Below are 13007 nucleotides of genomic sequence, written 5' to 3'. Positions count from 1 at the left end.
GTGGAGGTCGTCGGCTGGCGTCGTAGTGGCGTCAATGGCGGAGAACCTGCCAAGGCTCGCGTAGGTGGAGGTCGTCGTTTGGCGTCGTGGTGACGTCGATGGCGGAGGACCTGCAAAGGTTGTCACCTCAATCTGCTCTGAAGATGGATCAGTGGAAGACGGCGGTGACGACACATGTGAGTCCCTCGGACCGGTTTGAGCCCCGGACCTAGCAGATGGCTCGGTCGGGGCCTCCGGCTTTAGATGTTAGGCTTAGGTGGGTATGTGGACCAGCTTGCACCCCTTCATCATTTGGATAGGAGTAGCGGCAGATGTTGCCAAGATGGCGGATTCGGGCATGTTGTTGTTCTACTTTGTAAGGTCCTCGAGAATAATAATTAATATAATGGCCGCATGCATCTTTCAGATGCAGAGGCCGGGGGTCATCCTTCTTTTCCGAAAGAAAAACTAGGAACTCCATGTAGTCTTTGCAGCCAACTGGAGACAAAACCGAAGCTCCCGATATGCCGAGCCCTCCACTACGGTTAAGGTATTGCCCGTCCGCTCCCTCCTTTTAACTCCAGGCAACACTAACCCCACTTTGCCATGCATGCAGATCTGGGTAGGAGGAGTGATCTATGTAGCCAAGGGAAGACAGATCGATGGAGTTTGGTGTAGCCACATTTAGCGCGGTAGCTGCCGTCGTCATCTCGAAGCTCTGCGTGGTGATGGAAAATATTTTAAAGAAGGTCCCGGAAATTAGAGCTGATGTTAGGTGCATCAAAGAGGATCTGGAGGCGATCGAAGCTGCCATTGAACTTCATGGTCTCAATCGCGAACATGTCAGTTTCTTTTCTTTCGAAAATTCAAGTTTTTATAGCTTGTTGTTTTTTCTTTCGCCTTCTCTTTTTATCAAACCTAGTGACATGTGATCTTTACAATAGTTGGCCATGTGAATCTTTGCATACAGAGGCCGGGAGGTGTTCTTTCATTATCTAAATTTTCTGATTATTTTGCAAAGGTATCAAGACATGTCCGTTGTTTGAGTCCAGTATTCATTGCACAGCTGAGGCGGCTGGCATATGACATCGAAGACTGCATCGACCGCTTCGATGCCAAGAAGATGGTCCTCAAGGATTTTGCCAAAGAGATTGTCCTACTCAAGGAAACATCGACTAATACGACCAACAGGATACAGAACTTCAATTTCCTTGCAGAAGAGGATGACAGGATTGCACAAGGGCAAGGGGCTGCTGATGTCCCCGCAGAGCTTCAGAATCTCGGTGATTATAACCCCAACTGCTTGCTATATTTGTGCTTGTTCCCTCGTAATCATCAAGTCAGGACTAAGCCCCTAGCAAGGAGATGGCTGGCCGAAGGACTAGTACAAGGAGAACATCTCGCAGTCAAAAATATGAAAATTCTCACCAACTCGAGTATCTTCAGTTCCATCCAGAGAAGCAACAATGGGGAGGTAAGGAGATGCCAACCTACCAACGAGACGTTCCGGTACATCTCCCAACAGTCGGTATCAGAGAATTTCGTATTGTTCTGTGATGGCGCGGCCCAACCATCGCAGGGGAAATCATTGCAGGCCCAAGTCGCCCGCAGGCTGTCTGTGCATCCTTCTGCAAACGTGCAACTGAATTTGCCTCAGGATCTGTCTCGTCTCCGGACCCTGGCGGTATTCCCTGCAGGTGAGGTGAATCTCGCCAGTTATGAAGATGTTTTAGATTTTGCCAGGTATCAAGTCCTGCGGGTGTTGGATCTGAAAGAATGTACTCACCTGAGCGAAGAACATCTCAGAGATATCTGGAGCCAGGTGCTCATCAAATATCTGAGCATCAATTTGGGCAGCATTGCTGAGATTAATAGCTCAATCAAGCACCTGGATCAGTTAGAGACACTCGACCTGAGTGGAAGCCAAACTGTGACGGTGTTCAAAGAAGTCCTCCTGCTGCCCAAATTGAAGCACCTCTTTGGGAGGTTCCAGCTTTCCAAAAGAGATACCTTCACTCCGGGATGGTTACTAACATCAGGTCTACAAGAGTTCCTGAAACGTAAGAGTAAGCTGGAGACGCTGGCAGGATTTGTCACCAATGAGAGACTAGGATTTCCACAACTGTTGAATCTTATGAAGCAATTGCGGAAGGTGAAGATATGGTTCGAATCCGACGCTAGCGAAAGAAACGTGAAAGTTCTTTCAAAATCCATTACGGAATTCATTGGTGCTGGTGTCACTCAGCCTGATCTTAATCGGTCCCTTTCCATTGAATTCGAAGAATGCTCGGGAAAGTACGCGAATAATATCAGCCAAGTTGCCGGCATACTCGCCTCGCTCAAGCTGCGCGGCAACCTCGCCCAATTCCCTCCGTTTGTTGCAGGGCTTAGTGCTATCGAGGAGCTGTGCCTTTGGTCCACTGGTCTGAGCTGGGAGGTTATTCGAGCCGGGCTGAGCAGGGTGAGGGGACTGAAATATCTCAAGCTTATTGAAGATAACCTTGGGCGCCTCGACATACTGTCTGAAGCTGAGCACCTCAAAGCCATTGAGCGGATATGCGTCGTGTGCAAGCAAAGGCTGGAAGTAGCGATCGCAGCTCGCCCGCTGCCGAATCTTGTGTCACTTCATATCCTCTGCCAAGATCTGCACCGTATTCTTGATAATCCCCTCGTCGAAATCACACGCATGGCAAAACTCCAGGAAGTCGCGCTCCATCATCAAGTCGACGATACCACAAAAGATGAACTCCGACGAATTGCGTATGGCCATCCTAATACGCCCAAAGTTTTGTTCCTCGAATATCTCCAATAATGCAGACTTAATCAAACACGGTCACCCCTCTTTCGTCTTCACTTGAAGTATTCTTTCCAGTGCAAATCCACAATAGAATTTGCTGCTTGGATCCATGAAATAACTTAAGCTGGATCCATCTTCAGTTCTTTCGTTGTGTGATTTTTATTATAATAAAGGATTAATTACCACATGTTGTTCAGTTTACCATTTCCAAGTTACTCATGTGCATCGGAGTGCTGTCTCTTTTAAATGTTTACGAGAGATGAATCCTTCCTCTTATTGTACATTTTAATATATTACTTCAATTCATGAGTATTGCTATTAACTGTTGTGTCATGAGTACAAGGTAGACGCACACATACACGCACACCATCACCACATGCAGACACTCACACAACGTCTACTGAAGACCGAAGTTGCTTGGGGGTGTCGTTCATGATGAGCTTGGGGTGGATGTGATGCTTTGATTGCTTGGCGGCGGTTGGTGGCGTGGTCGGAGTTCATCTGGTGGCGGTGCGTTGGCGCTCTGCCGCCTATGTGCTCAGCCTCGGAGTCCTTCTTCCACGGTGCTTGGTCTTCAGCGGCCATGCCGGACTCGGTGAAGCGGTGCTTCATCCTACTCATTGATGGCGACGTATCTCGGCGGCGTGGCACAGTGGAGATTCGGCGTCCGATGTGTGGCGATGGACTCACGCAGGAAGACGAAGCTGTTTGGTGTCGTAGTGACATCGATGGCTGAGTGGCCAGACAAGGTAGAAGTCTCAATATTTGCTCTGACGACGGACCTGTGGAAGATGGCGGCGACAACACACGAGTGCGTCGGACCGGTTTGTACCCCAGACCCGGTATGTGGTTCGGCTGGGGCTTCCGGCTTTTGATGTTAGGCTTAGGTGAGTGGTCTGGATAGTGGCCCAGCTAGCACCCCTTCATCATTTTGATGTTAGACTTAGATGAGTGGTCTGGATAGTGGCCCAGCTAGCACACCTTCATCATTTGGATAGGAGTAGCGGCAAATGTTGCTAAGATGGTGGATTCAGGCATATTGTTGTAATACTTTGTAAGGTCTTCGAAAATAATTAATAAAGTGGCCGCATGCATCTCCCAGATGCAGAGGCCGGGGGTCATCCTCCTTTTTTTTAAAAAAAAACTGAAGACTGAACTTGCGGAGCTTCAAAATTGATGAAGTCACTACTGGTACCTTTCTATCGAACGGAATGTCACCTCCCACGCCACATCGCAAACGGTTAAAATACTCTCATCCCACACGGTCTATGGGCCCACCGCTATAGACTCATCACACATTGGTAAAAAGAACAACGCGTTTTTGATGTGCCACACAGCGGAAACGGGGAATGCCTAGCAACTGTTTGCGATGTGCATCTCATTGCCAATGACAGCGACCACCATTCATTCACATTATATTCAGATAAGTTACACCCATATAACACGGCCATTCATTCAGATTCACGTTCACATATGTCACACCTGTTGGCGCTGCCTCCTTGCCGCAGCGCCTTCTTCTTCCTCACAACTCTTTCTTCTCTCTTTCATGGTTTGTCTCGCACGAACACGTGAACGCACACATACCAAGGGAACACACACGTACACACTTCATCAAGAAAGAAGGATCACAATGGCTTTGCCAAAGACACTTCCCTAATGGCACACCATGGCTACATGTTTCCCTCGGCCCTCACAGCCACTTATCTCATTCATCTGGTCACTTAAATAGTAGATACTCCTACAAGACTTATGCACACACGCCGGCCATCACACCCGGCCACTAACTGCACGTTCTCCATGCACTAACTAATCCTATCTACATGGATCATACTAACTTATGCATGCAGCCTAATCACTACAACATGCGTGCCTATGCCCGGCCCTTGCTCAACCTCCTCTTAACGGCCAAAGAACTAGACCAACTCAATATGCACGTAGAGGCCCACGCTCCAGCCTTCGTCACACTTGCCGCATCACACGGCCACTCTGCCGCTGCGTCCCGCATGTCCCACGCGCATCCGACGCGTCCGACGAGTCCGACCGCACCAGTGTGTCTCGCACGTTCCGCGCGCACCCGACTCGCTCGACGAGCCCGACCGCACCAGACGCCGTGGATTATTCCAACAACATCATATAGCACATCCATTCATTCACATAAGTGATGTCCACATAGCACACCAAATCACTCACATGGCAAAATAATAGAAGCCATTCATATATGAACCAACATAAGACATAGACAATTCAGTTATGGCCATCCATATATTAACCAACATCATACATATATATAAACAAACGTTGTAATACGTAGACCATTCAGTTGGTTCAGGTGATCTACCAAAGGAACGTTCCAACTCGGCGTTGAAGGCTCTCCGTACTTTCTAGGAAATTGGTTCTTGGTGACGTCATTTACCAAATCGCCGTTCAGCACAGTCTCCTCACGGCGGATCTCAGGAGTCTTGTTTTCTTCGCAGTGAATATGAGGAGATTTGTTTTCTTGGTGGCAGATCTGAAGAGGGCTGCACCATCGCAGTCACATAATATTGAAGGAGAAGAGAAAAACAAACTTCCATTTTACAGGAGAGAACAAACAAACAAACCTCATCGCCGGTGAAGGACTCCGACGACTGTGCCTTGCGCCGATACTGGTGGCCAGCAAAAGAGAATTTGTAGGTCTTCAATTTGCACACCATGTTAGCGTGCTGGTGTGATGTCGTTGCCGAGACCCGCCGACGCATGGTTAGCCTATTATAAGATGCAAATGTGACTCTAAATATAAACATTAGCCTATCATAAGATGTTATATCAAATATTTCGTCGTACTTTGGTATCTAAACTCTCACGTGTGAGGCATGTGTAACTTACTAGTAGTAATTGGTTAATGGGGCATAAAATGACAATGCACAATGCAAAAAATGGGCTGGGGTATCAAGACTTGGGTATCTTGTATGAAGTCTTTTTACTTTATGCAGAGCCACTAGGACATACATACAGATAAGGCAAATTTGTGTGTTAGTTGCCTAAAAAACAAAGCACGACAATTGGTCATGCATCTTTTTTTCTGCGAGGAAAACTTTTAATCTATTCATTAACTTCAAGGTAGTACAAAGAACACCAGAAGTAAAAAATACATGAGTGCACAACATGGGCAGAAATGACAGAACACACATTAAGAAGCGGTACCAAGACTTGGTATGACACGCTATATGAAGTCACAGAAAATGCAGGAAATACTTGGCTAGAAGTTGTTTTGGCCAATCATCCTATCTCAAGAGCCCTCGTTGATGGTTGCAAATGACACTTCCTTTTCTCACATTGAATGAAATGCTCTATTTTGTGTATTCATGTAGGCGAATATGTTTACATCCAGTTTTGAGAATGATAAGCCAGCGCTGTACAGCCTACCCCTAGTACACGATCGTTCAAGATAGCTTCGAACTAAACAACTACGTACACCAGGGGTGGTGGTTGTTGTCGAGCAAAAAGACATACATAGTGAGCTGATGCCTGCAAGTAGCTCTGTCGAGCGCGACAGATAATTGACAGGATCAATGTATGCTCCTCGCAATTTACAACTGACAGCTGATACCAGTTAGCATCAAACGATGGTATAATAATGCATGCGTCGAGGTTGGACGGCAACGGCGGCAACCAAATTTGGCCTGCGGTGAAACTGCACGCCAAAAGAAAGGTTCGTACATATCCAAGCTCCTGTCCCAATAGGATTAAAAACACGTCAAGAAAGCTCGATAATATGATTGTATGACAAAGTCTTAAAAACTTTCATCCCAAATCTTGGTATCAGACTCCTCGAAACAAATACATAAAGCGCGATACTCGTCTGCTCACGGGCTGCGACCCTGAAATCCGTAATTGAGGAGTACTCCTTTCAAAGATCACTTTCACCTGCCCCGGTTGCGATAAGTGGCACGTTGCATGTGCATCACATGCCGCAACCTGGAAGTTATTCATTTTTTCGTAAATCCGTTTATTCAAAAAGTTTAACTCTTAAATCGTGCGTCCAAATCTCAAACAGTTTCCATTGTTGAATCCTCGTGTTAGATCTTTAAAACTAGATCTCATGTTGATAGGTTTTAACGAACTTTTTTCACCAAAACAACCGTGCCTCTTGCGAAAAAAGAAGATAATATTTTTTTCATTTTCGAGAAGAACGGTCGTGCCTTTGAAGCAAAATTGTGCCTCTTGCGGAAGCAAAATCGTGTCACTCATGGAAGGATAAGAAAAAAAATACGATTTTTTTATTTTCGAGAGGTATGACCATGCCTCTCGTGGAAGTAAAATTGTGCCTCTGGCAGAAGCAAAAAAGAATGAAGAAAAAACATGTTTTTCTTTTGTTTTCGAGAGGCACGGCCGTGCCTGCAAAACCATACATCTCATGAAAGGAAAGAAAAAAAGAAAATGCGTTTTTTTCGTTTCCGAGAGACACGGTTCGTTTTCAAGAGGCACGGCCGTGCCTCTTTCGGAAACAAAATCGTGCCTCTTGCGAAAGTAAAACCGTGCCTCTGACAGAATGAAAAGAAAAAGGAAAAACATATTTGTTTCCATTTACGGAAGGCATGGCCATGCGTCTCACGAAAGCAAATCTGTGCCTCTCGCCGAAGCGAAACCATGTGTCTCTCAGAAGCAAAAAACACATTTTTGCGCGCAAATTATTTTTTCATTTTTTCGTCCGAAAGCTAAGAAATTGTTTAAAAAACTGAAAAACCAAAGCGCAAAGAAAATTGAAAAAAAAACTGTTTTTTAAATGCCTATGGAAAATGGAAAAAAAATTACAGAGGGCGCCTAGAGCGCGACACGCGACGGCGACTAAGAGCGCGCTATTTGACACGTTCTCATATCACCCCAATTAATCGTTGGGAGGTTGCCGAAGGAGCGTTCGTCAACTAGTTGCTCTCCTGCGACCCCCCGAATCCAATTCGCTGAGTTGGCCCGTGCTCGCTAAGCTGCTGTTGTTGTGGTACTTCGTGCCATACCATAAGGGTGTGTTTGGTTGATGTCACGGACTGGAATGGCATGGGTCCGACCCATTCCTAGGCCTCGTTTTCGCGTTCAGTTGGACTTATGGATCGGAACCAACTCGTTCCCGCGGACCGAATATTCGGCCCAGATGCGGAACGTGGTGAGACCTCGAAAATGGCCGGACCACGCGGAACCGCTCACCCCTCGCTCTCTCGCAGCCCTCGCAGCCCTATCGCCTCGCTCTCCCTCCAGGTGCGCCGCCTCTCCCTCCTCTCTCCCCGTCCATGGATCTAGGCGCGCCGGCCGATTCCTTCCTTCCCCGCCGGCCAAATCTTCCCTTCCCCGCCGGCCGACTCCCTCCTTTCCTCGGTGCCCACTAACTCCTCTCATTCCTCTCATGATTTGCTGCAGAACAGAGGGAGCTCGATCTGGATCTGCAGTTGCGGCGGCTTGCAGAGGAATAGCAGCGGGGCAGCGGCTTCTGGCAGGCTGACAGCGGCAGCAGAGGCCCAGCACACCATCCCAATCTCTAGGTACAAACATCAATCCCTTCCCCTTGTATATTCTATTGCTGGTCTTGGATATGCCCAAACGAGAGTGATACAGAGATATGGAGTGGTTCTTGTGATGATTCATGGTTGTATTTGTTTCACTTTCGTTAATTTATGTTGGTAAAATTAGTACTCTGTTTTCCTAATTTGTACGAAAATACATGCTGTCCAGTATATTTTTGCAATATATATTGTTGATGTATGCGTCATTCGTAACTATATTTTTGATACTATGCATCACTTGTAGATGGCCAAGAAGATGAACAAAAGAAAAAAGATGGTTAGGGGAGCTGCTGTTTTTGTTGCACTAGCTGCAATGGCAGTCATTATTCGGGCTATAATAAGGAAAAGAAGACCACGCATTACCTATGGGCCAATGCATGAAAGAGATCGAATCAGATTTGATTATCTAAACCAAAAAATATGGCAAAGTGATGTGTTGTGCAAAAACATGTTAAGGTTTGAAAGAGCTGCATTTTTTAATTTGTGTAGCATAATAAGGGATCGCAAGTTGCTAGAAGACGGTCCACATCTTAGTGTGGAGCAACAATTGGCGATGTTTTTGCATACAATTGGGCATAACCTTCGGAATAGGGTTGTGTCAGCCAATTTTTGTAGATCATACGGCACAACCAGCATCTATTTTAGAAAGGTTCTTCATGCCATAGGCGAGCTTCGTAATGATTATATACGGCCACCATCATTGGAGACCCCCACAAAAATTGCAGGAAATCATCGGTTTGACCCATATTTTAAGGTAATTTCTAAAACTATTCGTTAGGTATGTAGGCTATATGATATGGTATTTACTACTTGTCACTATATAGGATTGTATTGGAGCTATCGATGGTACACATGTGCGAGCAGGTGTTACCAAAGATGTGGAGCATTCTTTTCGTGGTAGGAAGGCCTTTACAACCCAAAATGTGATGGCAGCGGTAGATTTGATCTCCGCTTCACGTATGTATTGGCTGGTTGGGAAGGGTCAGCACACGATGCAACCGTTTTAGCTGATGCGTTAACGCGCGAGAGAGGCTTACAAGTACCACCAGGTAAGAAGTTGGCTTAGATAGAAATTGTCATATGTTCTTTGCCTCAAGAAACCATTGTCACAATTATTTGTTTCACCTTTTTAGGGAAGTTCTACCTAGTTGATGCCGGTTATGGAGCCAAGCCCGGGTTCTTACCACCTTTTCGTGGTGTGAGGTACCATTTGAATGAGTGGGGCAACAATCCAGTCCAAAATGATAAGGAGCTATTCAACCTTAGGCACTCTTCACTACGGGTGACGGTAGAGAGGGCTTTTGGATCTCTCAAGAGGCGTTTCAAAATTTTAGATGATGCCAAACCATTCTTTACTTTCCCAACACAAGTTGACATTGTTATAGCTTGTTGTGTTCTTCACAATTATGCACTATCACAAGGGATTGATGAATTTATTATACCTGAAGTGACATGGACCACCCAACCAATTAGAACATCAAGGCAACAAGCAAGTGACACTAGGGCCGTGGTAGACCGTAGGCTACAAATGGCAGCCCAAATGTGGGAAGATAGACAACTCATGTATGCTAATCTATGAGTGTGGCACACTCCATGTATTTGTATCATTTACTATATTTGAACCATGTATTTCGTGATGTTTGGACAACTACATTTGAATTTATTTGATGGCTGGACAGATTGTATCATTTACTCTATTTGAACCATGTATTTGTGATGTTTGGACAACTACATTTGAATTTATTTCATGGCGGGACAGATTATATCATTTACTCTATTTGCACCATGTATTTGTGATGTTTCGACAACTACATTTGAATTTATTTCATGGCGGGACAGATTATATCATTTACTCTATTTGAACCATGTATTTGTGATGTTTGGACAACTACATTTGAATTTATTTCATGGCGGGACAGATTATATCATTTACTCTATTTGCACCATGTATTTGTGATGTTTCGACAACTACATTTGAATTTATTTCATGGCGGGACAGATTATATCATTTACTCTATTTGCACCATGTATTTGTGATGTTTCGACAACTACATTTGAATTTATTTCATGGCTGGAAAGATTATATCATTTACTCTATTTGCACCATGTATTTGAAATGCTATAATCCATGTTTTCTCAATCTCTTGTTGGCTGGACAGAAATGGAGAGTGTTGAAGTCACCGCTGCAAGTGGGAGCTCCGGGAGAGCTGGGATCATTGTATGGACCAATTCGATGACGAAAACCATTCTTGGTTTTTTGGCTGGTCTTGTTGCTGATGGGAAGAGAACTTCAAGTGGATTCAGGGATGTGCATCATAGACAATGTGCTGCTGTTTTGAATGAGCAATTCAAGCTTTCTGTCACCGGAGATCAAGTCAAAAACCATCTCAAGAAGTGGAGGAAGATATGGGGAAGGGTAGCCAACTTGAAGAATTTAAGTGGAGCTCTATGGGATGAAGACACTTGCACAATTAGGCTCAGCGAGGAGCACTATGCAGGGCATTGTATGGTATGCTTCTCATCCCACAAATTTGATGCCATTTATGTTAGCATTATGCTAATCAATTTGCACAATGTTTGTAGACCCGCAAAGCTGATGCCCCCTTCTTGAATACACCAATTGAACACTATCATGCCATGGCTTCCATTTATGGGACAATGGGGGCCAAGGGGCAGAATGCTAGGTCTGGCAACGATCTTCTTTCTATTGATCTCAAAGACGAGGAGAATGGTGAGGTGAACACGTCACCAAATGTTGGTGAGTCTTGTGACCCCAAAGCACCACCCAAAAAGAAGGCTAAGATAAAGCACGTTGTTGAGGATCCACTAGTTATCACTCTCAAAGATGGGTTCAAACTTGTGGCTGAAGCGCTTGTGAAGTCTAGTGGAGATGATGATGACATACCCGATGACCTTTGGGATGTAATATCAACACTGCCAGATTTTCAAGAAGAGCACCTAGCCCACTACTATGCTCATCTTGTGGACAACCCCAAGACTGCAAGAGCCTTCATGAAACTTACGCAAATCAACAAGTCTGTTTGGGTGAGTAGGTATGTCAAGAAGAACTTCTAAATTCGATATGGTTGTATGGTTGCCAAGTATGTGAACTTGACATGTATGGCTGTAGTGCACTTTGATTGCTTTTGGAGATTTGGTATGTGAACATGACATGTGTGGTTGTCAAGTATGTGAACTTGACATGTATGGCTCTATTGCACTCTGATTGCTTTTAGGAAACCTATGTTATATGTGTTGTTGAAACCTGTGCTATATGTGTTGTTATGTTGTCTTTCTTGAATATATATATATTGTTGTCTTTTTTGAAAATACAAATGAAATGCTGCCGAAATTTTGAATTTATGTCATTCCATTTTTCATTCCGTTCTTCCAACCAAACAGCGGAATGGAACCAACCCGTTCCGCTCTTTTGCTCCTACTAAACACAGGAATGGAACGGACCCATTCCTCTGGAATGGAACCATTCCATTCCATGACAGTTGGTTCCCCAACCAAACACACCCTAAACATCTGCGTAGGCTCATACCTGATGGGCTTTAACGAGCTGGTTTGGTAGGAGCAGAATTACTGTCAAGGGAGTGGAAAAGGCGTTGGGTACTGGCCTGACTGTGTCCACTCGGGATTTCAGCCAATGCCGTCTATGACCAGTCGATGTGTATGAAGCCATCCTCAGTGATACTATCAGTAGGCAGTTTAAAAGGTTGACCTATTTGGAATTCTTCAGATCTATGCTTATTTTCAACTCCCCGAAGCATTTCAAAGTCATTTTCGTTTAAGTCGACCCTTAGGACTCTTCTTCAGAAATGATCAGATCTATTATAAAAATTCACCGGAAGTACGAACCATCTCAAACATAATAAAAATTACATTGAGATTCTGAAACCACCGAACAACCATTGCTGTCACAAGAACGAGCTGCCGACGCGCCGCTATCGCCGTTCCCCTGCCGGAGCCGACTTGATCTTATCGATGACAGCCGGAAAATCTTCGTGCACGACCCCCTAAAGACCAATGCCCTGGAGCTATAGTTTTCGTCATTGAACCTTTGCGTAGATCTGAAACACCTGACAGGAAATCTCGCCACATGACAAAATACCTACCTCACTGCCCCAAGAAGATGACAGGAATCTACGCCGGAGCTCCGTCGACTATGTCCCGACAAACAAACATGAGGAGGATCAAAGTCCGTACAACAATTTTGAAGAAGTGTCGCCATCCGCCCGAGAGCTACACGCATACGATGACTAAAAAACCCTAACCTAAACTACTAACCGGAAAAGAGGCGTTGTGATTCCCCTCCCCGCCACATGCCGCCGGTATGGTAGGCAGAGGCAAGGTGAATTCACATGCTCGCTGGTTAAGTCTGGAGGGAAGAGTTTGTCCTAGCCGCCTAGGGTTTGGGGAGGAAACAAGAGCATACCTTGACCCCTTAGGACTCGACTCATTAAAGAAGGTAGAAATTATTGCCCGGTTAATTAGTAGAGAACTGGGCGAAAATAGTTACAACACGCCGATAAGATAGGGCACCGGCCGAGCTGGATACCCAGAACACCCACACACACCGCCAAGTCAAGATTGCAAACAATGTGATCATCGTCACTTCTCCCCAGCAAGAAACTCCATCTTCATCACAGACGGCCCACCAAGAGCTCTCCGAACGAATGACACACACGGGA

General features: G+C 45.3%; 2 protein-coding genes across 2 annotated transcripts; both read left to right on the top strand.

The window, feature by feature from the left end:
• Positions 1–641: 641 nt before the first annotated feature.
• LOC125538526 (disease resistance protein RGA4-like) lies at positions 642–2791 on the top strand. The gene is made up of 2 exons (XM_048701812.1): positions 642–825; positions 1032–2791. The coding sequence occupies exons 1-2, from the start codon at positions 642–644 to the stop codon at positions 2789–2791; spliced, it is 1944 nt and encodes a 647-aa protein (XP_048557769.1).
• Positions 2792–7942: 5151 nt separating this feature from the next.
• Positions 7943–11572, top strand: LOC125534616. Its single transcript, XM_048697791.1, has 4 exons — positions 7943–8008; positions 8168–8289; positions 10470–10819; positions 10894–11572. The coding sequence occupies exons 3-4, from the start codon at positions 10472–10474 to the stop codon at positions 11383–11385; spliced, it is 840 nt and encodes a 279-aa protein (XP_048553748.1). The 5' UTR covers positions 7943–8008; positions 8168–8289; positions 10470–10471; the 3' UTR covers positions 11386–11572.
• Positions 11573–13007: the final 1435 nt, after the last annotated feature.

Source organism: Triticum urartu, chromosome 2 (genome assembly GCF_003073215.2).
Source record: "Triticum urartu cultivar G1812 chromosome 2, Tu2.1, whole genome shotgun sequence".
Classification (NCBI taxonomy): Eukaryota; Viridiplantae; Streptophyta; class Magnoliopsida; order Poales; family Poaceae; genus Triticum; species Triticum urartu.
The sequence above is the reverse complement of the archived record's forward strand: the minus strand, read 5'-3'. Positions and strand labels throughout refer to the sequence as shown.